General features: G+C 38.1%; 2 protein-coding genes across 2 annotated transcripts in view; one reads left to right on the top strand and one right to left on the bottom strand.

Annotated features, from left to right (window-relative positions):
• IGFBP7 (insulin like growth factor binding protein 7) overlaps positions 1-13,634 on the top strand; it is an 81,016-nt gene extending 67,382 nt beyond the window's left edge. Inside the window, exons 3-5 of the mRNA XM_018049499.1 lie at positions 11,117-11,233; positions 11,888-12,014; positions 13,364-13,634. Of these exons, the coding sequence (XP_017904988.1) occupies positions 11,117-11,233; positions 11,888-12,014; positions 13,364-13,383 (264 nt within the window). The 3' untranslated portion in view covers positions 13,384-13,634. The remainder of the gene's footprint in view (positions 1-11,116; positions 11,234-11,887; positions 12,015-13,363) is intronic.
• The window catches only part of POLR2B (RNA polymerase II subunit B), a 49,484-nt gene continuing 38,138 nt past the window's right edge, over positions 13,545-24,890 (bottom strand). Inside the window, exons 17-25 of the mRNA XM_005681646.3 lie at positions 22,239-22,335; positions 21,011-21,105; positions 19,764-20,014; positions 19,594-19,683; positions 19,029-19,136; positions 17,868-17,981; positions 17,308-17,468; positions 14,308-14,503; positions 13,545-13,799 (exon numbers count right to left, since the gene is read on the bottom strand). Of these exons, the coding sequence (XP_005681703.1) occupies positions 13,710-13,799; positions 14,308-14,503; positions 17,308-17,468; positions 17,868-17,981; positions 19,029-19,136; positions 19,594-19,683; positions 19,764-20,014; positions 21,011-21,105; positions 22,239-22,335 (1,202 nt within the window). The 3' untranslated portion in view covers positions 13,545-13,709. The remainder of the gene's footprint in view (positions 13,800-14,307; positions 14,504-17,307; positions 17,469-17,867; positions 17,982-19,028; positions 19,137-19,593; positions 19,684-19,763; positions 20,015-21,010; positions 21,106-22,238; positions 22,336-24,890) is intronic.

The raw sequence follows: 24,890 nt of genomic DNA, 5'->3' as shown, positions 1-24,890 counted from the left end.
GAAAGAAAACAAATTTCTTGCATGCCTGTAGAAGGGAAGAGAAAAGATTGGCCAAATCACTTGATACTGTAACACTTCACAGTCATAATGTACATTACTTTACATTAGTGCTCTTATACTTTTTGACTTGTTTAAACCTCACAGCAGTCTGTGGAGTATATATCATCAAGCTCATGCTAACAAAAGGGAAACCTTGTTTCAGTTGAGAGGCATAGCCAGAAGCACCTTTCCAGCTGGTTTGCTTCTCCAGCAAGCTCTGAGATGGATGACGTCTGCCCCGATTATTTGATTTGCTTGGTGTCTGAACAGAGGAGCAACTTCTGGAACTCCAGGAGTGATTGTGGCTCCCATAGTCAGAACTCTTTCTGTTGCAAGTTGTAGAAACTCGCTTCACACTAGTTCAGGGAACAACAACAACAAAAACTGGGGTGGAGGAGAGGAATGATTCTAGCCCCAAGGGCGTCTGAGTCCAGGTGCCCAGTGGGGTCAGAACTCCAACTCTTGGCTGCTGGGGTCCAGCCCGGGTGGGTCCAGGGAATTCAAAGCGGGGACGGAGTTGGCGTCTTAGGAAAGAATTATTTAATTAGAGATATAAAGAGAGATTAGGAAAGGATAATGTAGTAGGAAATTTAGTGGAGAAAAGAGACTGATGTTCCTTGGTTTACACGGAAAGCTAATAAAGTCTCAAGACAAGAAACTTGCACCGTCTACAGTAGGCCACAGGTGCCCCCTTGAATAGTGGAGGGTGCCCCACCTTGGGCTCCCTCTCGTGCGGGTCTTAGAAGCCCGGGCAAATAAGTAGACACGGAGAGCCTCCGCTTTCCAAGGGATCAGCCTGAAAAAGAGAGGGAGGGAGAGGGAGAAAGAGAGAGAGTTGACACAGGGGAGGCCAAGCTTGTGCAAAAACCCCATAACTTTATTTTTAAAAGGTGTTTATATACCCTAAGTTTTACATAATGGAAGATAGAGTCATGCAGGGGCAGCAGTCCTGACTCTTTCTGTATATTTGTATACAAAAGCTCTCAGGTGATTTATATTATCTGGCCGAGAGGCCTGTTAACACTTTATGGTGCTCTTCCTTAATGAATGTTAATCTCATTTCCCCTGAAGTGTTTTTCTTTAATCTGCATCACCCTCAAAGCACTAAAGTTACATCCCTATAGAACAAAGGTGCAGTGGGTTATAACAAAGAAGGTACTTAACTCAAAGATCTATGTTGCTACTTTTTTTTTTCTATATACCAACTATATCAACAAATAAAAGATACGAAAACTTGGCAGCAAGTATTGGCTCAACAAATGAAACCCTTAATCAGTCCTATTCTAATGATTTTGACTCCTCGGAGCAGCTGTAAGAGTCCTGTAGGCAGGCTAGAAAGCCATCAGAGGGGTTTTTGGATTGAAACATTTATTATGCCCAGGAGGCTTATTATCTAAAAGCTCTAAATTAACTTTTTCCAGAAAAAGGTGGTGGGGGGACAGCCCCCTGTTAATGTCAGAAAAGTAGGCGAAAAGCACAATGCAGTAAGAGGCAGACTCTGGTTTTGGGGCAGATGCATGAGAAAATTCAGCGAGGCTCCCTTAAGGCCCGACTTGCCTTTGCCTGTTGGACCCCTTAACCTCATGACCTTTGCCACGGGCGAGACCCCTCGTGCTGGCTTCTGGCACTTGGCTCTTTGTTCTCAGTGTAGGGGATCTCATTTTCTCCTTGTGCTTCAAAAAGATTCCTCCGTGCTGTAGGCGATAATTGTCGCCAGCAACTCCAAAGACCTCAGAGAAAAGAGGGTATCCCCGTGCTACTTTTTAAAATTCCCACTGAAGGACTCTGACCCAGGTTGGGTCACCTGCTAACCTCTGGCTCCCCCATGTGGCCAGAGGGGTGTGGAGCCGTCATGGAGCCTTGTCATCGGAGCAGAACAAGAGTGACTCCGGAACCTGCCTGGGGTTGGGGTAGGCAGAGGTGACAGAAGCTGTACTACAGCTGCCCTTTACAGCTGAAATTTCTTTAAACGGAGGGATGAAATTTTTACCTCAGTAAACTACTTTTTTAAAGGGAAGGCAGGAGCAGTGAAGAGCATAAACTCAACTGATGGATATATTCCTCTTGGCCTTCTGTGAAAGCTGCTGGTGCTCCTCATTGCTTATTTGGAGGTTTCTGGTTTGTCCCAGGGGGTGAAGAGGTAAGGAACAACTTTTTCAAAGAACTCCCATAAAAAGCTCTGTGCAGCTCTCTAAGGATCACACAGTGAGAAGCCAGGGTGACCCAGGTGTCATGAAAGATCTTGACAAGACCCAACATCATGACAGGTCTTGGCGGAGAGTAGTTCAGTCCTTTGTCTACCCACCCTTGCAGCTAACATACCCACACACAGGGAGCAAATTAGCCTCAGGTATCTTTTCCTTTAAACTTTGAGATCCTCTGGGATTGATCCCTTGGATCCCTTGAGGGCTTGTCAACTGGAGGAGTTCTGGGGGAGGGTAGGAATGGATGGAGTGGGAGCGAGGAAAAAGAAACAGAAAAAAAATTTTTTTTTCTATAGACCTTCCAAAACAAACAAAAACCCTACTTCTAGGTTCTGCTGATTTTCTTCTATCTTCATAATGTAATTTGCACATGCATGACCTAAAGCAGTGTTATTCAGACTATAGACCATGACCCATCAGTGAGTCCTGAATTTAATGTAGAGATCACAACCAGTATTTTCTTAAAGACTAAAAAGTAGAACAGAAAATACCTTAGGTAAAGGCACATTTAGTAAAGGTATTTCTTACTTATTTATGTTTGGTTACAGTCTTTGTTGCTGCACACAGGCTTTCTCCAGTTGCAGTGAGTCAGGGGTTACTCTTTGTTGAGATGCGCAGGCTTCTTGAGGTAGCTTCTCTTGTTGGGGAGCACAGGCTCTAGGTGCACAGGCTTCAGTAGTTGCAGCACGCAGGCTCAGTACTTGTGGCACATGGACTACAGTTGCTCTGAGGCATATGGGATCTTCCTGGATCAGGGATCCAACCCATGTTCCCTGCACTGGCAGGTGGATTCCTATCCACTGTACCACCAGGGAAGTAAAGGTATTTCATGAAATTTTTCTTCTGTATATTCCAGATAGCAATGCAAAACGTGTTTCTTACTATGGGCCATGTCAGAGCACTTTGAAAGTCACTGACCTAAAGAATTAAACAGGCCATTTGTTTTCTCCTCCACTCCCCTTGTAACCAGCCTGTTAAGAAATACAGATTTATATTTAAGATCACCTGTCAAATCTGATTTAAGCATGGAACTGCTTTTTGGACATAAATGAATCTTAGAATCTTCCCTTGTTAAACTGAGGTTCCAAGAAGGTAGCGTGTGTCTCTTGCTCAAAGATTCTTAGCAGCAGCAGAACTCACAGGATGACTCTTCTCTCTGAGACTCTTCTGGCTACAATGACAGTTCTATGGCAGGCCCAGCCTGGTGAGTGGCCTGTGGTATTCTGACCAGTACTTATCGTGTGACCTTAACAAGTCCCATACATATATATATATTTTAGACAAAACTCCTGGGATTGGCATATATACTACTATGTATAAAATGGGCTTCCCTGGTGGCTCAGACAGTAAATAATCCACCTGCAGTGCAGGAGATCTGGGTTCGATCCCTGGGTTGGGAAGATCCCCTGGAGGAGGGCATGGCAACCCACTCCAGTATTCTTTCCTGGAGAATCCCCATGGACAGAGGAGCCTGGCAGGCTACAGTCCATGGGGTTGCAGAGTTGGACACGGCTGACTGACTAAGCACAGCACAGTGCGTATGAAATAGATAACTATATATATAATTCCCACTGTATAGCACAGGGAATTCTACTCAGTACTCTGTGGTGACCTAAATAGGAAGGAGATATTAAAAACAGGGAATATATGTATACATATAGCTAATTCACTTTGCTGTACAGTGAAAAATAACAACATCGTAAAGCAACTATTGTTGTTCAGTGGCTAAGTTGTGTTCGACTCTGCAACCCCATGGACTACCGCACGCCAGGCTTCCCTGTCCTCCACAATCTCCTGGAGTTTGCTCTATAGTGAGCAGCTATACTCCAACAAAAACTTTTTTATTTAAAAAAAAACCCAGCCTACAAAGATTATAAGAGCCATATTTTGAAATGGGGAAATGAACTGAAAAAGCTGTATTTACCTTAACTGGTAAGTCAAAGGGATGCTTACAGGGAAGGTGAGAGACCAGAATTCTTTCCAAACATTTAGATGTTTCCAAGATTAAGAGGCTTTCTATTCTTTTCCTGCCTGAACATCTTTTCAGATTAGGGCTCATGACCTCTAAGAATATTCTTTTTTCAGTTTAAAAAAAAAAAAGAGTGATTGTTAAAGGGAAAACTATCCAAAGATGTGCATAATGTCCTCCCACCTCCTTCCACTCCTTGAAATAACCAATATGAACTTTGCATCTTTCTATACCCCTATTCATGCCCATATGTATACAAACATATTCCCAGAGTATGGGTTGAAATGGGAATAAAGTTTGCAATCACTCTGAAATTTTTTTTTTTTCAAGAAATATTTCATGGGCATCCCTCCAGGCCTGCTTCTCAAGGACTACATAATATTCCAACTGTGGGTGTTCCATAATTATTAAACACAATTTCTGTGTTTCCAACTTTTCATCACCTTAAATAAATATCACCTTAAATATTTGAGTATACATATCCCACATGCAGCTGACGTTTTTCTCTATAGGATAGATTCCCCCAAAGATACATGATTAGGTCAAAAGATTTAGTCTTAATAGACATTGTCAGAATATTTTCTTTAAAAAAAAATTTACCACCTGATTTTAATAATTATGAAAATGTTAAACCTGTTGGAGGCACTGTACTTTTTGAGAGAACTGCTTAGTACCCGCAATACAACAAATGTTATTTCTTATCTGCAATGTCTTATGCATTCTGCTAGTCTCATTGGTTCCTGTCTTCAAGGAATTCTGTCCAGTTTCTTTTCTTTTTAATTGAAGTATAGTTGATTTACAATGTTGTGTTAATTTCTGCTATACAGCAAAGTGATTCAGTTATAGATATATATTCTTTTTTTTTTTACATTCTTTTCCATTACGGTTTATCATAGGGTACTGAATATTATAATCTGTGCTATACAGTAGGACCTTGTTGTTTATCCATTCAGTATGCATTAATAGCTTACATCTGCTCATCCCAACTTCCCACTCCAGACCTCCACAAACCCCTTCCCCTCTTGACAACCGCAAGTCTGTTCTCTATGTCTGTCAGCCTATTTCTGTTTGGTATTAATAGATAGGTTCATTTGTGCCATATTCAGTTCAGTTCAGTAGCTCAGTTGCGTCCGACTCTTTGCGACCCCATGAATCGCAGCACGCCAGGCCTCCCTGTCCATCACCATCTCCTGGAGTTCAGTCAGACTCACGTCCATCGAGTCCGTGATGCCATCCAGCCATCTCATCCTCGGTCATCCCCTTCTCCTCCTGGCACCAATCCCTCCCAGCATCAGAGTCTTTTCCAATGAGTCAGCTCTTCGCATGAGGTGGCCAAAGTACTGGGGTTTCAGCTTTAGCATCATTCCTTCCAAAGGAATCCCAGGGTTGATCTCCTTCAGAATGGACTGGTTGGGTCTCCTTGCAGTCCAAGGGACTCTCAAGAGTCTTCTCCAACACCACAGTTCAAAAGCATCAATTCTTCGGCGCTCAGCTTTCTTCACAGTCCAACTCTCACATCCATACATGACCAAAGGAAAAACCATAGCCTTGACTAGACGGACCTTAGTCAGCAAAGTTGTCTCTGCTTTTGAATATACTATCTAGATTGGTCATAACTTTTCTTCCAAGGAGTAAGCATCTTTTAATTTCATGGCTGCAGTCACCATCTGCAGTGATTTTGGAGCCCAAAAAAATAAAGTCTGACACTGTTTCCACTGTTTCCCCATCTATTTCCCATGAAGTGATGGGACTGGATGCCATGATCTTCATTTTCTTAATGTTGAGCTTTAAGCCAACTTTTTCACTCTCCTCTTTCACTTTCATCAAGAGGCTTTTAAGCTCCTCTTCACTTTCTGCCATAAGGGTGGTGTCATCTGCATATCTGAGGTTATTGATATTTCTCCCAGAAATCTTGATTCCAGCTTGTGTTTCTTCCAGTCCACTGTTTCTCATGATGTACTCTGCATAGAAGTTAAATAAGCAGGGTGACAATATACAGCCTTGATGTACTCCTTTTCCTATTTGGAACCAGTCTGTTGTTCCATGTCCAGTTCTAACTGTTGCTTCCTGACCTGCATACAGATTTCTCAAGAGGCAGGTTAGGTGGTCTGGTATTCCCATCTCTTTCAGAATTTTCCACAGTTCATTGTGATCCACACAGTCAAAGGCTTTGGCATAGTCAATAAAGCAGAAATAGATGTTTTTCTGGAACTCTTCTTGCTTTTTCCATGATCCAGCGGATGTTGGCAATTTGATCTCTGGTTCCTCTGCCTTTTCTAAAACCAGCTTGAACATCAGGGAGTTCACAGTTCACGTATTGCTGAAGTCTGGCTTGGAGAATTTTGAGCATTACTTTACTAGCATGTGAGATGAGTGCAGTTGTGCAGTAGTTTGAGCATTCTTTGGCATTGCCTTTCTTTGGGATTGGAATGAAAACTGACCTTTTCCAGTCCGGTGGCCACTGCTGAGTTTTCCAAATTTGCTGGCCTATTGAATGCAGCACTTTCACAGCATCATCTTTCAGGATTTGAAACAGCTCAACTGGAATTCCATCACCTCCACTAGCTTTGTTCATAGTGATGCTTTCTAAGGCCCACTTGACTTCACATTCCAAGATGTCTGGCTCTAGATTAGTGATCACATCATCATGATTATCTGGGTCGTGAAGATCTTTTTTGTACAATTCTTCCGTGTATCCTTGCCATATTGGATTCCACATATGAATGATACCATATGGTGTTTCTCTTTCTGACTTACTTCACTTGGTATGATAATCTCTAGATCCATCCATGTTACTGCAGATGGCATTATTTTGTTCTTTTTATGGCTGAGTAGTATTCCACTGTATACAAGTCCACATCTTCTTTATCCATTCATCTGTCAATGGATATTTAGTTGTTTCCATGTCTTGGATATTGTAAATAATGCTATGAACATGGGGTGCATGTACCTTTTTGGATTACAGTTTTGTTTGGATATATATCCAGGAGTGGGATTACTGAATCATAAATTAACATTCTAGTTTTCTGAGGAAGCTGCATACTGTTTTCCATAGTGGCTGCACCAACTAATATTCCACCAACAATGTAGGAGTGTTCCCTTTTCTCCACATCCTCTGCAGCATTTGTTATTTGTAGAGTTTTTAATGATGGCCACTCTGACTGGTGTGAGGGGATACCTACCATTGTAGTTTTGATTTGCATTTCTTTAATAATTAGTAATGTTGAGTATCTTTTCATGTGCCTATTACCATTTGTATTTCTTTGGAGAAATGTCTATTTAGGTCTTAGCACTTTTTAATTGAATTGGGGGTTTTGCTGTTAAGTTGTATGAGCTGTTTGTATGTATTTTATTTTTGTGTATGGGGAGAGGGTATATTCTAAATTCATTGATTTACGTGAGGCTATCCAACTTTCCCAATACCACTTGTTGAGGAGACTGTTTTTCACATTGTGTATTTTTGCCACCTTTGCCAAATATTAACCAACCACAGGTGTGTGGGTTTATTTCTGTGCTACCTGTTCCATTGATCCATGTGTATTTGTGTCAGTATCATGCTGTTTTTGTTACTGTAGCTTTGTAGTGTTGTCTGAAGCCTTGGAGGGTTATGCCTCCTGCTTTGTTTTTTCTTCAAGACTGCTTTGACAATTCTGGGTCTTTTATGGTTCCATATAAATTTGAGGATTACTTGTTCCAGTTCTGTGAAAAATAGGTAATTTTTCTGTGTCATGGGTAATTTGATAGGGATTGCATTCAATCTGTAGATTGCTTTGGGTAGTATGGCCATTTTAACATTAATTTCTCCAGTCCAAGAACATGAGTGAGTGAGTGAGTGAAAGTTGTTCAGTCATGTCTGACTCTTTTCCACCTCATGGACTATATAGCCCACTAGGCTCCTGGGCCCATGGAGTTCTCCAGACAAGAATACTGGAGTGGGTAACCGTTCCCTTCTCCAGGGGATCTTTCCATGCCCTTGAATCATCTTCAGTTTTCTTTATTGTTTTACAGTTCTCAGAATATGTCTTTCAAATCCTTGACCAGGTTAATTTCTAAGTGTTTTATTTTGGGGGATGCAATTTTGAATTTTTTTTTTTTTTACATTCCCTTTCAGTATTTCATTGTTAATGTCAAGAAATGTAACTGGTTTCTGTATGTTATTCTTGTATCCTGCTGAATTCATTTATCAGTGCTAGTAGTTTTATGGAATTGTTAGGGTTTTCTATATACAGAATCATGCCATCTGAATATAATGACAATTTTACCCCTTGGATTATCTTTTTTCTTGTCTGATTGCTGTGATGTCAGATTACTTTCTAAATCCATTGTAGCAGTTCACCCTCCCCCTCAGCAATGTATGGGTATCATTTCCCTGCATACTCACCAGCACTGAATATTACCCCTTTTTAGTTTTTGTTAATGATGAGTAGAAGTATCATTTCATTATTGCTTTTATTTCCTTGACTACACTGAAAATATTTTCATATTAAATTTTCTTTTTATATGAATCATGTTTGTAGCCTTTACTCTTTTTTCCATGGGGTCGATTCTTATTATCATTTTGTGCTTTTTTTGCACATTCGGGATAATGACCCTTTGTCATGTATCACAGATTTTTTTTCCTAGACAACCATTTTGTCTTTTGTTTACAGTAGCTGTGGAGCTGAAAATTGTGATAGTTATAGATTCTATTTCATCATAAAGTTCTGAAACGTCACCAGAAAGGCACAGCAAATATGTTCTAAGCTGCATAAAAGATCCCTGAAAGTCAGTGAATGCTTGAACATCAACCTGTAGGAATTAGACTAATGCATCATTCTGCAGTCATTGGCACTTTTTTCTTAGTTATTGCTTGTTGCAGGTAAAATACAACTGGAGAGGGCTGAGATGACTTCCTGGGTCTCCCTCTCCTCTGGTTCTCCTCCTAGTTGAGTCTGTGGTGAGCAGTGACTTCTAGGCAGTTTTTTCTGCTGTACAAACCTCCAGTCCATGCACATATGTAGAACTTTTGTCAGCCCAGCCTGCATCTTTTTCTCAAACTAAAAATGTATTTATCAACAAGTTCCCCTTACGTAAGTAATGTGGTAAAGGAGTTTGCTGTATAAAAATTTTCCAGGTAAAAATTCTTTGTACTTCTTTCTATATGTTTTCTACATGGTATAAAACATTTACAATGTTAATTAAATATGAGTTTGAATATGGGTATTCATTTTCCAATCAAGTACTTAAAAGTTTCTTGGTATAAAGTGAGTCATTAATTGGCAGAGAACGCTATTTACTGAGAGCTACATGAGCTGAGGAGAAACAGCTCAGTTGCCAAGATTCACTATTTGTGCAGTAGTATTTTTCTGCTTTGGTCACACACAAAATCCTCAAAGAATTCTGAATATCAAGACCAGAGACATATTACTTTAACCACTGAATCAAATTAATACTTAAAACCATTATTTAAAACCATTTTAAGTAATTGCTTCAAAATCTACACTAGTATAAACCATTTCTGCCAGCTACCTGGGGAAGGGAAGGGAAAAAGAGGCCTATTGAATTTATCTGCCTTTATAAAATTCATTTGAGAAAAATACTAAGATACCTAATTTTCTCTAATAGTGGCAAAATGGAGACTCTCAGGGGAAAAAAAGCAAACAGGTGAAAACCAGCCGCTCCAGATCGGTAATGTCTAGGGTCTTTTTTTAAAAAGAGTAGGAGTTAGCCTAGATTCCACATGGTTTGCAGAGTGCCAATCCATTGTCATGAAGCAGAAAAAATAAAAGGGTGGTTTTGATGCTGAGACAACAGCTTAGTAACTGTGTGGTGGCAGTGGGCTCACAAGTAAGAGAAGCAACTCTGATGTAAAGTGTCAAAAAAAATTAGATAGTATGGTCTAACTCAAGATTTGCTTAATTATAAGAGGAAAGGAAAACTACCTATTTGAGAATATAAATCCATCTTTCTAATTACAAAGGTTAATAGCAATAAACATCAACCTAACTCTTAAAGATGGCCTGGGATGGAAATAAACATTGCCTCGTGTATTCTTTGAAATATATTTTTAAACCTATCGTTATCACAAGCCTGAAAATATTTATACTGTGCCTCAACAATTCTGCTTCTAGACATTTATGCTAAATGTATATATATGGAGAGGTTAGGGGCAAATTTTATTGTTTTGTGAATCTTTATATAATATTTTTCAAAGTTTATATAATGAACACATATTAATAGTTTGCCTTTTTAAATGAGGGGAGGAAAGTAGAAGTATTCACTAGTGGCCTCAAGCCAAGGAAACTGAGTTTTTTCTTCACCTTTCTGAATCTCATGACATGCACAGGGATATGTACCAAGTCTTGTTTTAAGAGAACAATTACAGCTTGTACTTGACAGGCATTTTTGCTCTCAGGCCTTTTAGTAAATCATTTGATGAACAAACCCTTAGCCCTCTGAACAAAGTAATGGTATTGGCTTTGGACTTGTTATTTTCTCTTGATGAGGCTGTTAGAGGAAGAGCTCCAGGAGTTGGGCTCTTACACAAGGTCCCAAGTATCAAACCTAAGATGGTGACAGTTTGTCAAAATGGCATAAGGCAAACAAGGCCCAACACTGACAAGCAGAATTTACAAGGGTATGAGTGAATGATGGTAGCCAGTGGCAAGAAAGTATGAGTTTATATTCCCCAAGCATGCAAAAAAATACATTAATTTTAAATATACAAGCTTAGAGGAAGGAATAAAAGAGAATGTATACTCTATGTAAGTATTTAGGAGAGGGTAATATGGAAACTGCTAGGCTTAATCCAGTTAGAAATTCTGATGTATACCCTGTGCAATTCTAGAAATACTGGCCACTTCCAAGTTGATGATTCAGTGCAGAGAACTCAGACTGTTCCCCCGCCTCCCTGCTTTTTTTGCAGGTAAAAAGGGGTCACTATGGAGTTCAAAGAACAGAACTCTTGCCTGGTGACCGAGACAACCTGGCCATTCAGACCCGGGGTGGTCCAGAAAAGCATGAAGTTACTGGCTGGGTGCTGGTGAGTACCAAGAGCTGACAAATATTTCACTCTTAGAATTAAACACAGCAAACCTGGTGAAGGCACCTAATGTGCTGTCAGGCTCAGAGTATTTGCATGCTCTTCCACATCTCTTTAGAACAGTCTTACCACAGAGCGGTTTCTTCCAGAGGAAACATAAAATTAAAAAAAAAAAAAAAAAGCAGCTGGAATTTATTAGGATGTTTTGGAAACAACCAAATAAATGAGAACCAACTTTTGCCCCCTAGGAGTTCAAAGCAAAAGGGAACTAAATGACCCAAGCATTATTTTAATCAGTTTTTATTTTACTTGACCTTTGATAACCATGGACATGCAAGGCTAGTGTCCCTAGTTGTTAGATCACATACCCTACACCAAGGTCTCCCTCAAACAAGGATATGTGCACCTATCCTGTTTTTAACCTATGCAGTGTGATCTAAAGTTGTCCATGGCTTTTTCTCATAGTAGGATCCTCCTGGCAGAGCATTTGATAGCTACATAATTACTCCTAGCACAGGGCTAGTACTATTTCTAGCAGTATCTTTGCCATGAACCCTCTTGGTCATGTTAGGAAACTTATGAAATGACTTAATTGAGGCCACTGGAAAAAGATGACCACCACAGAGAAACTGGAGATCTTTTTTTCTTTCACAGGTATCTCCTCTTAGTAAGGAAGATGCTGGAGAATATGAGTGCCATGCATCCAATTCCCAAGGACAGGCTTCAGCATCAGCAAAAATTACAGTGGTTGATGCCTTACATGAAATACCAGTGAAAAAAGGTAGGTAATAAATCTCATAAGCATTTAAAAATGACTAGTGTTTTTGTTTGGACTTCCCTATGGCTCAGGCAGTAAAAAATCTGCCTGCAATGTGGGAGACCTGGGTTTGATCTCTGGGTTGGGAAGATCCCCTGGAGAAGGGAATGGCAACTCATTCCAGTATTCTTGCCTGGAGAACCTCATGGACAGAGGAGCCTGGTGGGCTACAGTCCATGTGGTCGCAAAAGAGTCAGATACAACTGAGTGGCTAACATTTGTTTACTTAGTGCTTCTGTTTAATAAAGCACAGAACCAAGTATAAAAGTATCAGACAGCTCTTAATGAAATTCTGTTGATGTTAGGAATCCACAAGGGAATGGCATTAAGTATGTAATCAAAATTTAGAGTGCATGGCTCCAAAAGAACATTCAGTGGTTGATGGAATGTTATTATTATGACTTAGATGCTTTCACTCTATCTTACATGTAAGAGTCAAAACTCAAACCTGATTAGAATGGTTTATATTTCCCATAACTTTCTATCTATCTTCACTGCATCTTCCTTGATGTTGTGACTATTATATTAAATTCCCATTTAAAAGGAAATGATTTGTAGACAATTCTGGTCCTTCACTTTGAGCTTTTATAAGAAAAAACCTGAAAGAGTATATTGGCAGGTATTCAATTCTGTTCTGCCTCTATCCACTTCACTGTCAAAATCTTCCTCTTAAGCACCCATCCTGGTGGTATGAGAGTCATGCTACTTTCCATTTATATAGTTCTGTTAGACTGATGTCTGAACTGGTTTTTTCTTAAGCTAAAAATAAAAACAAAATTTATTGTGAGCATTTGTAAAAACCATTCTATTGTGTGGACCACTCAGCTGTGGTATGAAAGGAAGAAATATGAAGTAAAGATGTGTTTGGTCAGATTCTTTTCAGCCAAGATGTGTAAAGCCAAATGATGGGACAAAGAGCAGTAGCTCAGAGGCATGAGTTTGAGCCTCAGCTCTGCCACTGATTATTCCACTTTCAATTCTGAATAAGAACTGGAAGACAAAGGAAAGTTCCTTAGTCTCTCTCTAGCTTATCTTGCTCATCTATGAAATGTGCTTCTCCCACTTCTATAATAAGGTCCCTCTCTTGATGGACCAGTACAACAAAATCACCTTCCACATCTAAAAATCATATATAGGTAGTTCAAATTCAAAGAGCACTCCCACTGCCCACCATATCAATTTATCCTCAAACATTCTTTATCCCCACATTTTAACATCTTCATTTATTTGGAAACACTACACTACCTCAAAATTAGAAAATAAAACCATATCCATACGTGTAACTAATTTTTCTCTTTTTTTTTTTTAAACAGGTGAAGGTGCTGAGCTGTAAACCTGCAGAATATATTAGTCTGCATAGCTAAAAGTAGTCATGGGTAACTACAGCCTCCTGTTCTTGCCTAGTAACCAGTTTCTTTTCATCCAGTCCACTAACACTTTAGCTATATTCACTGATTTTACACAGTGAAATACGAAATTAAGATAACACACCAAGACTATCTACAAAAATTTATTGTCTATTTACAGAAGAAAAGCATGCATATCATTAAACAAAACAAATAAAATGTGTTTTCTCACAGCGCAGTACATTTTTGTTTAAAAAAAATATTTTTTTAAGCTGTATCACAGAAACAAGACACAAAGATTTTTTTAAAAGAGCTAAACACTCATCATTCGAGGTGCAATACTCATGGACATGAGTTCCTGAAACAACAGTTTGCACGCATAAGGCATTCGAACCAAAGAGATCTGGGGAAGGAGAAAAAAGAGGTAATTAGCAAAGCTGTATTGAAGCAACCCCACTTCCCTACCCCAGGAAAAGCCACAGACTTGGTACTAGAGGCGATGAACAGATGAGTGGGCTGCTAGCACTCATCCTATCACCTTGGCCTATGGTGGCTCTTTCTCCTAACAGGCTTTGGTATTTTACCCTTTCTGTCAGACTTGATTTATATTCACCGTTCTCAATGAAAAGGTTTTAAAAAAAAACACTCATTGTTTAAAATTCCTTGTACAAGACCTTATTATTTCCAAAAAATGAACAGCTTAGAGAAATTACCATGCTAAAACTTAAATTAGTTTTTTAAAAAACAGAATTGATATCTTTTTCTTCATTTAAAACCAGGAATCTTATAGAAAAATGCTACCAAAATTGTGAAAACACCAATCTGTTCACCACACTCAATCTGCCTGGATGATGAGGCAAATATGGTTATATCCTGAATAGATAATAACTGCCAGGAATGTCTGTACATACCTGGGTTTTATTTCGGCAGCCCCTGCATTCATATGTATGGGTCCTGGTGTTCGCAATTGCCATTATTCCACAAAGATTGCAAACGTGAACCTGATACGGATCTGACGCCTCAAACAACCTCTCCCTTAGAAACTGGGCTGCTCCATGCGCGATCTGACAGTCTCGTTCCATCTCTCCAAAACGCAAGCCACCATCACTATTATGGGAAGAAACAACAGGCTATTTTGTACTGATTTTCTATTATCAATACCACTTTGACTAATGGCAAGTATAAAAAGTAGCATTAGTAAAGAATGAGAACTAGACTCCAATTTTTCTACTTTTGTATTCTGTCAGCATGGTTAGGAGGCTAAGAAGGCTACCAACTATTTGATGTGCACTAGAAGGTCCCCAAACAGAGTTAACACATTAGTTTCTTAAGTATAGTAAATATACTTTTTCAAATAAAACACAATGACGTACAGAATAAAATCTTGTAACATTACCATTTAACTTATTTGAATTCATCTGTATGCTAAAAATTTAATAATAAAAGTTAATCTAAATAAAGTAGCTTCTCCATTAATGAGACTCCCAAGCAATCAAACCTGAAACAATAAATGCACATTGGCACAACTAATGGAAACAAGAGGTGAAATTAGTCACAGGTTTCCCCAGTTTAGTAAGTGAAATGAAATGCATTGTTCTGATGGCCAGGCAAGTAGATGGTGATGGCTTCCTTAATATTCTTCTATATAAAAGATAAAGAATGGTTTCATGGGAATATATATACACACACACACATATATATATATTAATAAAATACATATGATTAAAGAGCTTCTAATGATATTACCAAAAACAAAACACTTGGTCAGCTTTAGAGGATTCTAAGTAACTGACTCATCATTTTGAAAACTGGTAAATAAAAGGAAAGAATTGAGCATTTATCATGTCTTTTACTATATGAAAACTATGTCACCAGGTAACCAGATGATGAAACAAAATTTCTCTCTATGAAAGTATTCCAGCTAATAAATGAAGGAATGATAAAATTAGAATCTCATCAGTCTGCAATCTCTATTTAATTAAAGGTTTTAGGTACTGAACATTAACAGCTACTAAAGTCACAAAAGAAAAACAACCAGATATGGAAAGTATACAATTTTGAATACTGCCTTTTAAGTATTACTATTGAAGAACACAAACCCTTCACCTCATCAAGGCTCTAAATCCAATTAGCTATTTATAAGAAATAGGCACACACAGCCCAGGAATGCAATCAACAAAAATCCAGACTGTGAGAGGGAATTCCCTGGCAGTCCAGTGGTTAGGACTCGGCGCTTTCATTGCTGGCACCCAGGTTCAACCTCTGGTTGGAGAACTAAGATCCCACAATTCAAAAAATCCAATCTGTGAGAAACCCTCCATGACAAACAATCCAACAAATAAAGTGCAAGGAAAAAAAGTTAAAGGGTAACCGATAGATTAAGAAAAAAAAACTTGAGACATATCAATCAACTACAAACCATGGGCCTTATTTGTATCCTAATTGAAACCAACAAATGTTTTTTAAAAACTATGCAACTGTCAAGAAAATCTAAACACTAGATATTTAATATTAAGGAGGTACTGTGATTGCTTTTATAACTTTCCTATTTTCTAAAGCAGGAGTTCTGAGAGTGTGGTCTGTGGACTCTTAAGGGTGAAAACAGTTTTTATAATAAAACTAATGACACATTTGCTTCTTTCACTGTGTTGACATTTACACTGACAGTTGCAAAAGTAACTGAATAAACTGCTGGCACCCGAACACATCAGGTGGGTAGAACCATACTTTACTAGCAGTCATATTCGCCAGTGTATCTGAAGGGTGAGAAAACCAGTTTTATATAAAGTATGTCATTAATGAAGCAATTAAAAAATGATTAGTTTTATTTAACTTTGACTCCTGAGTACATAGTTTTTAACAGTGTGATAAAGAGTTCTCATAAGGTACTTTAGTTGTATATTAAAGATGGTGGTCTTGAAGTAAAGTGCTTGCACAATTTTGAAGTAGTCACTTTTATCATGAAATATCTTTTATACTTGAAAAAACAGCTGACACCAATCATGTTAATTTGCCAACAATAGCACCAACTATGTTAATTCAGCCTTAAGATATTTGGCAGACATTTTTTTCACTCAAGGAAAACAATTTTAAAGATTTGTTGTAAATCATTAAAAATTAGTGTTTCAATCAAAGAGGAGAATTTTAGAAAAAGAAAACCTCTATCCAACACTCTGAGCTTGATAACCTCCCAATACTTAAAAACTTTCTGATGACATGGTGGTGATATTCACAAATGTGAAATTTGTTTTTTGATATAATGAAATGTGTCAACATGTAAAAATCTACACAACTCAACGAAAATATTTTTCAAATATCCAATTATGAGACTATGAAACTACATAAGTATAAAAGATACACTCAAAGTATAAGACAGGCCAATGGATTTCAACATAAAAGATTCATTTAAGTGGTTCCAGATTCTACAGCACAACTAACCTTTAGAAAGGACAACTTGTCACTCTAGTGCAGCATCAAAAAAAAAATCCAGTCACCTGAAAGTTACTATAATATTCTTCCCTTTCAACCATAAATCTGTGTGAGGTCACATAGTTTATTATAAAAAATAAAATCCTGCAATGGATTAAATGCAGAAGCAAACACAAGAATCAAGAATCTAGCTATCTTCTCACAAACCAGTTCATTAAGAAGATTTGCAAAAAGATAAACCAATGTCACTTATCACTAAATTTATCTGGAAAATACTTTTCACTTAAAATGTTATTTATGTTAATGTATAATGAATTTGTTACTGTTATTTTTTAAACCAAGTAATAAATATTTTAAACCTTTCTCGGTTTTAATTTCTAACATGATAAATATCAAAAGATACCAACTCCCTTTTAGGATCCTGGAATCAAGAAATATTAGAACCATTCTTTTATATAAGATCAATGATGCAGCTCTCTTACCGAGATCTACCCTCCATCGGCTGTCTATTAAGAATCTGAATAGGTCCCCGAGCACGAGAATGAATCTTATCATCCACCATGTGCTTCAAACGCTGGTAGTAAGTGGGGCCAATAAAAATCTGTGATGTGATTTTTCGACCAGTGAATCCATTGTATAAGACCTGAAACAAGCAGATTTTTAAATACAGACTTAAAAATTACTAAACAAGTTCAAAGAATATATGTACATATACTATACAATTCCATTTCTAAACAAATCAAAACAGACTAAAATAATCTATGCTGTACCTTGGGGTGGGGGTATGAAGGTAGTGACTGGAAGGAGACACAAGAGAGCATCAGGCATAAAAGGATTCTGATAATTTTCTTTTCAAGATCTGGGTGCCAGTCACACCTGTGTTCACTTGGTGAAAATTTATCAACCTGAACATTTATGGTTTATGTATATATTTGAAGTATGTGGTATACTTCAATGAAAGATTTATTTTTTTAAGAATGAAATAACACACGTGCAAAAAAAGAATATACTTAACAAATTACCAATGTAAAAGCAAACATACCTCATTTCCTCTGAGATGGTAGCCATAATCAGATAGAAGATTAGAAATCTTCTGCACATTAACAGCATCATTGAATGGAGTGGCATCACCAATTTCACCCTTGTTAGCTGATACCTTTAAAAAGAAAAGTAATGTTTAAAAGGTTGCTTCCTTCTGTCTCTCTTTAGAAGTCTATGTTAATACAAATATAGTCAGCTAAAAAAAACAAACAACCTTTTTAAGAAAGGGAAGATTGGGGTCATGGAATTGGGGTCACCATGGTAAGGAGCATTCCAGCTCACTTCTACTCCTGGCTTCTGGATATCTTTGAATATGTCCTGTTAACACTGTCACTAACTCACCTACTTGGGTGCTGTAAGAATTGAATTAAAATTGTGCAAGACTGCAAAAAACAAAAAAAAAAAGGGAAGATTTTGAACTTAAGATTACAAATTAACTTAAATATCTGTTATGGAAAGCTGTAACATCATAAGGTTCATTTTATTAGCATCTTACATAAAATAGAACTACCTATTAAGTCTTCAAATAGGAAGCTCTCTGTGAGACCACATACAAAAAGAATGAGACTCTCAAATATTTCCTATGACTCAAGGAAGATGACATTTTAATCCTTAAAACCAAGCCATCCATGTGTTAAGCTGTAGCTGCTGCTGCTGCTGCTGCTAAGTCGCTTCAGTCGTGTCCGACTCTCTACGACCCCATAGACGGCAGCCCACCAGGCTCCTCCGTCCATGGGATTCTCCAGGCAAGAATACTGGAGTGGGTTGCTATTTCCTTCTCCAATGCATAAGCTGTAGCTACTCTACCTTAATAAGATCCTTAAAAATAGAAAACCTCCACTGAAAGACACATGCATAGCTAATATTACAACTATAAAACCATTAGGTTCACAATGAACTAACCACCACTTATAGAAAGAACCAGTCAAAATAACAACCACATATTCAAAGACTGGATATAGTAAATTTTGCAAGAATTTTTAGTCATAACTTTGCAAATTTTTGCGAACAGACAGACAGACATAATCAAACCAATTTAAAGCAGGAAAGTAGTGTCACACTGGCTTTTTCCACAGTACCCTGACTCAGAATGAGAGAAATCACCTAACACTTTGGAAGAAACATCAATTTGAGACCTATATCTGTAAAGAAAATCTCTTACCTTCCCTTGAAGACATTCAATCAAGTGACCAATGGTCATACGAGAGGGGATGGCATGGGGATTTATGATGATATCGGGGGTGATACCTTCACAGGTGAAAGGCATATCCTATAAAGGAATTTTTTAAAGGACACTTGAAAAACAAATCTCTTAGCTACAGAACTAGAACTGATTCCCTTTCATCTGAACTTTGCTATGTCCTAAACTCTGTTCAACACAGTATGCATGCTCAGTTGCTTCAGTCGTGTCTGACTCTTCATGACTCTATGGACTGTAGCCTGCCAGGCTCCTCTGTCCATGGGACTCTCCAAGCAAGAATACTGCAGTGGGTCGCCATGCCCTCCTCCAGGGGATCTTCCCAACCCAGGGACTGAACCTGCAGTTCTTATGTCTCCTGCACTGGCAGGTGGGTTCTTTACCACTAGCGCCTGGGAAGCCCTCAACCTACTTGTTCAGCACTACAATTCAAAGCCAAGCCTTTACTGCCTCTAGGCTCTTAAGTTAAAGCAAATTTTAATAAAACGATCAATAAAACTGGGAGTCAGAGGTGATGAAAGATACCTACCTCCTGTCTATACTGAATACCACAAGTACCCTTTTGACCATGTCGACTAGCAAATTTGTCTCCAATCTGTGGAATTCTAACAGAGCGTACCTGAATTCACATAAAAATAAGTTAGTTAGGTCATTCTGGTTTACTTTCTATAAACAACAATATGACAAAGCTATACTTACCCTTATTTTACAAAATTTATATCCTTCTTGGTTGAGAGTTACCATAACCTGATCCACAATGCCAGTCTCACTAGTCCTGAGAAAAGTGCTACAGTCTCTCTTTGTATAGCGTCTATTAGTGCCCTCCAATTCATCTTCATTTTCAGGCAAGGTGACTGTTTTGCCTATAATAACATCATCTCCTGACACACGAACTCCAGGAGCTATCAAACCATCATCATCCAGCTTGTCATAAATAGCATGTCTCATACCTGAGAAGAAAGAGAATTTTCTGAAATGGTAATACCATAAAGAAAAGTATTTAAAATGTCACATACTCCCTCTCTCAAAAAGATTAAAAAGCAAATATATACATCAGTTGTAACCAGAGAGAAGTTCATAGGAATATCTAACACGTTACAGTAACATGCCCTTATTCCAAACATTACAAACGATTCTGAACTTTAAAAAAAGGCATTGGACTGAGTACTGGAAAATCAAGATTCTCCATTTGCTAAGTGACTTTGGATAAATGTGTTGCCATCTTTTGCTCCCTATATTACATGAGAAAGAGTTATCTATGTCCTCTATACAAAATCTCCCACAGAAAACTTTAAATCTAAACTGTAACCTTAACTCCACTAAAAATCAGTTCACTACTACATAGAAGCACCCACAGGAAATGTGAGTACAAAAACGTTTTACTTCATGCAATACTATTAGAAGCCAAAACTGTAGCAGATATTCCCCCAGGACATCCCATCCATCCCAAAAGCTGTATATAGCTTATAAATGTCTGTAAAAATAGTAACTAGAAAATAAATCTGAGTTTTTCAAAAGAAACAAAGTTGTAGACATTCCCTCATTATTTATCTGCTAAATATATACATATATTGTGGCCAGACAAACACTATGGTCACATCAGAATGTGAAGAGGGGAGGAAGTTCCCATGAAAATACATAAACTAAGGGACAGGACACGGTACAAGTGAGAATGAGGCTGGGTGTGTCCCATGCAATTATATGGCCTCTCTACTTTCCTAAATCCTTTCCTCAATGCAGGACCTAGCAGAATAGAAGGACTATAGCAAGCCCACTCCAGGTGTAAAGACTTCTGGCAAATATATCTATTTCCTTAAATATAAGCTCTAAGAATGACTAGCAAACATACTCCCACACTGCATAAAGAAGGGTGGGAAGACAAAACCCAGAAAAACTAATCAGGAGTTAACTTTGAATTCTGTAATTTCACTGTCAGTATCACTTACCCTGGCAAGTTTCACGTGTAGGCTTCTCAAAAACTTCTTCTTGATCAAACCCTTTTTTAGATTCCTGTTCTTTGTATGATCGATAGAAAACAGACCTAAAAATACATGGTTCTAAAGTGAACTTTATTTTCCTTTAATAATACAATTTAGAACACACCAATAATTTTTACTTAGTTGATATCTGGTAATTTTAACCATAGCAATTAAACTATGAATCTAGGACAGGAGTTAACTGTATGAGGGTCAAACTTAAGTCCTAAGAGCTATTACACAGGTCACCCATGTAACATTTGATCCTTAACACAGCTTGAACTGTGAGAACAGGAATACTAAGTCCAACCCTTGACCTAAAATAAGAATCCCTCCCATAACAACCCTCAGAGATGGTCACCCAGGATCTGCCCCAGTATTTCTACTGAGAAATTTATGATATTAAGCTATAATGTCCAACTCTGGTCTGATATCCTCTGACAACTATACAGAAAAAAAATCTCTCTTCTAAATTCTCAGTTTTTTAACCAATTTTCACATGCCATGGATTTGTGATTAATGTTTGACAATCAAACTGAATAACAGAAAATTAGACTGAAAAAGAAAACATACTATAATTTTAACAGTTATTTAAGGGTCCTAAAACTCTTAGGTTTATCTTTACTTCTTCTTTAGATACTTCTATATTATCTAAATGCAAGTATTTTTTTGCTTACAAAAAAAGGTGGAGGGGGGGCACTAAAGTATTAGTACCTGAAAATACTCAGCTACAAGAAGCAATGTCTTTAGCTGTTCAGGACCATCAGTCAGGCCTTCCACTTTCTGGAGCAGGACACTGACTTCACCATTTTAACCCCTATACAGGCAACCATACAACAACCTATGTCTGACAGGCATCCACAAAGTTTTATGAATGGAGACAGATTATCTATCTTAACAGAAAAATTTCTCTGCGGTCAGATCAAAATTTCTTCTTGCCTGACATTCAAAACCACCAAAAAATTTGGACACACACAAGTCACACCTTTTTTTTTTTCTTTTTGGCTGTACCACGTGATACGTGGGATGTTAGTTCCCCAACCAGGGGAACCATGCCCTCTGCATTGGAGGTACAGAGTCTTAACCACTGGACCACCAGGGAAGTTCCCACAGCTATTTTTAAAAAACTTTTTTAAAAAATTAAAATATTAGTATTTCTACTATATCTGTATTTTGGAATCTGTTATAAATAGCTGACCTGAAAAAGCCTCTGTCTACAGCTGAACGATTCATGATAACAGAGTCTTCTTGATTATATCCAGTGTATGATGCAATGGCTACAATTGAGTTGATACCTGTAGTATATTCAAATAGCAAACATTAAAGCATCACATGAGAAACAAAGAAAAATCACCTCTTTCTTTTAAACCTATCCTATTTAACTACATTTACCACAGATGTTTTCATCATGGTAACTGCCAAAGTCTACTCCTCCTGGAAGAGCAATCTGTGAGAAAACTACTCTGATGGTTAAATGTTTAATATACGCAAATCCTAATAGTAGTCACTCCCACTGTATCCACTTTCTAGTCAGTGATTATATACATGTAACCGTATATTTATAAAGTCCCTCCCCCAACCAGGTTTCATGATTCTCACCACAACCCTGTGCCATAAACAAGGCATTATTATTATTATTTGCGTATTAGAAAGATCTAACAAAATAAAACTTATCCATGATCTCAAAGTTAATAAGCAATAGATTCACGTCCCAGCTCTTGTCTCCTGACCTTGAGTTTGACCTGGTACCACCCTATTCCTCTCTTCGCAGCCCTGCTCTGCTCCTAGATCCTCTCCCTATACTACACAGAAAAGTGGTGTTACCTTTTCTACCTCAATTTTATTTAGTTGCTACCACCAAAACTATTTTTGATGAGACCTTAAGACTTAAAGTATCAAGTATTGACAAACAAAACTGATAAACCTTTAGCCACACTCATCAAGAAAAAAAGGGTGAGGGCACAAATCAAAAATCAGATATGAAAACAGACAAGCTACAACTGACACCACACAAATATAAGGAGTCAGAAGAGATTACTATGACTATATGCCAATAAAATGAATGGACAAATTCTTAGAAAAAGACTGAACCAGGTAGAACTAGAAAATATGAACAGACAAATCACAAGTACTAAAATTGAAACTGTGATTTAAAATTTTCCGACAGACAAAAGAGTAGGACCAGATGGCTACAGAGGCAAACATTCAGAGAAGAATTAAGACCTATCCTCCTGAAACTATTCCAAAAAGTTGCAGAGAACAGAACACTCCTAAACTCATTCATTCTATGAGATCACCATGACCCTGCTATCAAAACCAGAGAAAGATACCACAAAAAGAGAAAATTACAGGCCAGTATGCCTGATGAACACAGACACAAAAATCCTGAACAAAATACTAGCAAACTAAAGAAAAAACAAAACAAAACAAGAGTTACCACAAAATCCAGCAATTCCACTCCTGGGCATATATCCAGAAAAGATGAAAATGCGAATTCAAAAAAATACATGCACCCCAATGTTCATAACTGCACTATCTATAATAGCTAAGGTATGGAAGCAACGTAAGTGTCCATCCAAATGGTCAAGCTGTATAATGAAGAGAAAGTACATAAAGATGCCGGATCCTCAAGGTAGGGGGGAATCTGAAGATAGATGACAATTTGCAGAAATCCCAGGGTCTTGGGAGCTGTGATGTGCTCCTACTGCTATGGAAGCCAGCAGCAGGATTTACGTGACGTTTGTGATACATGGAATGGGCAAGATTTCCCTTGTACATCCTCACAACATACAGTGCTACCTATGGCCCTCCCTCTCGTCAGGTGACATAGCCTGTAGGTGCTAAATGGTCTTGGCCCTTGTAGCACTTTCCTCCTCTGCTGTGACAACCCCTGACAGCCCACACACACTATATCTACTACATCCCAGGAAGCAACCCCCTCCATCCTACAACCTTGATCGAAGGTACGCAGGCAAGTCTGAAAGATCAGCTAAATTTAGCTAAAAGCAGTAAACTTCTGAGTTTTATTTCTAATACATTCTTCTTAGCTTAAAAGCCCCAAATCAAAAAACAGTGTAGTGAAGAGGAAAGAGAACAAAAAAGGAAAATGGGGGAAAGACCTATTTCTGGTCTTAAAAATAGCCAGAGTTTGCATTCTGGGTTTACAAAATAAGTTGTACAACTTCGGGCAGATAACCTTTCTGATCCTGTCTCCACAACTGTAAAACAGAGAGGATACAACCACCACTACTACTAATCAGCTAACATTTATTTCTCCCTTATTAACTGGTAGGCACAAAACCACGAGTTTTAAGTGGATGTAACCATTTAATCATCACAAAAGCTTTGAGGCAGTTTGTAGGTGAAAAAACATCACAGAGCTTTTATGATGCTTAGAAATAATATGTGTAAAGTACTTTGGATGGTATTTCACAAACTGCTCAAAAAATACCAGTAATTTTTAAAACATTATCTGTTATCTCAAAGACTTATCAACATGTGAAATCTAGGATTACAATTCATCTGTCAGTCAGGCCCTCCCCAACCACTTCAAACCTCAGCTCAGCACTAAGGAAGCTGTAAGTACCCTGACCCACTTTAAATCAAGGTGAACTTCTGTCACAAGGATCTTTGCTCCCAGAAGATACCATCCAAGGTAACAGTACCCTATAGAAATAGGAATGATACTAATCAAAAGATCACTTAAGATAACCCAATCTGCCCTTTCCCCTTAGAAATCAGAATCTGGTCAATGCAGCTGGCATATTAGGCAGAGACAGAGCTAATTATTTAGCCAGGAGGGTCAGGAGATTGGTTACATCAATAGACGTAGCAAATAACTCAACATACT

This window comes from Capra hircus, chromosome 6 (genome assembly GCF_001704415.2).
Source record: "Capra hircus breed San Clemente chromosome 6, ASM170441v1, whole genome shotgun sequence".
Lineage (NCBI taxonomy): Eukaryota > Metazoa > Chordata > Mammalia > Artiodactyla > Bovidae > Capra > Capra hircus.
This window is presented reverse-complemented; position numbering and strand designations above follow the sequence as displayed.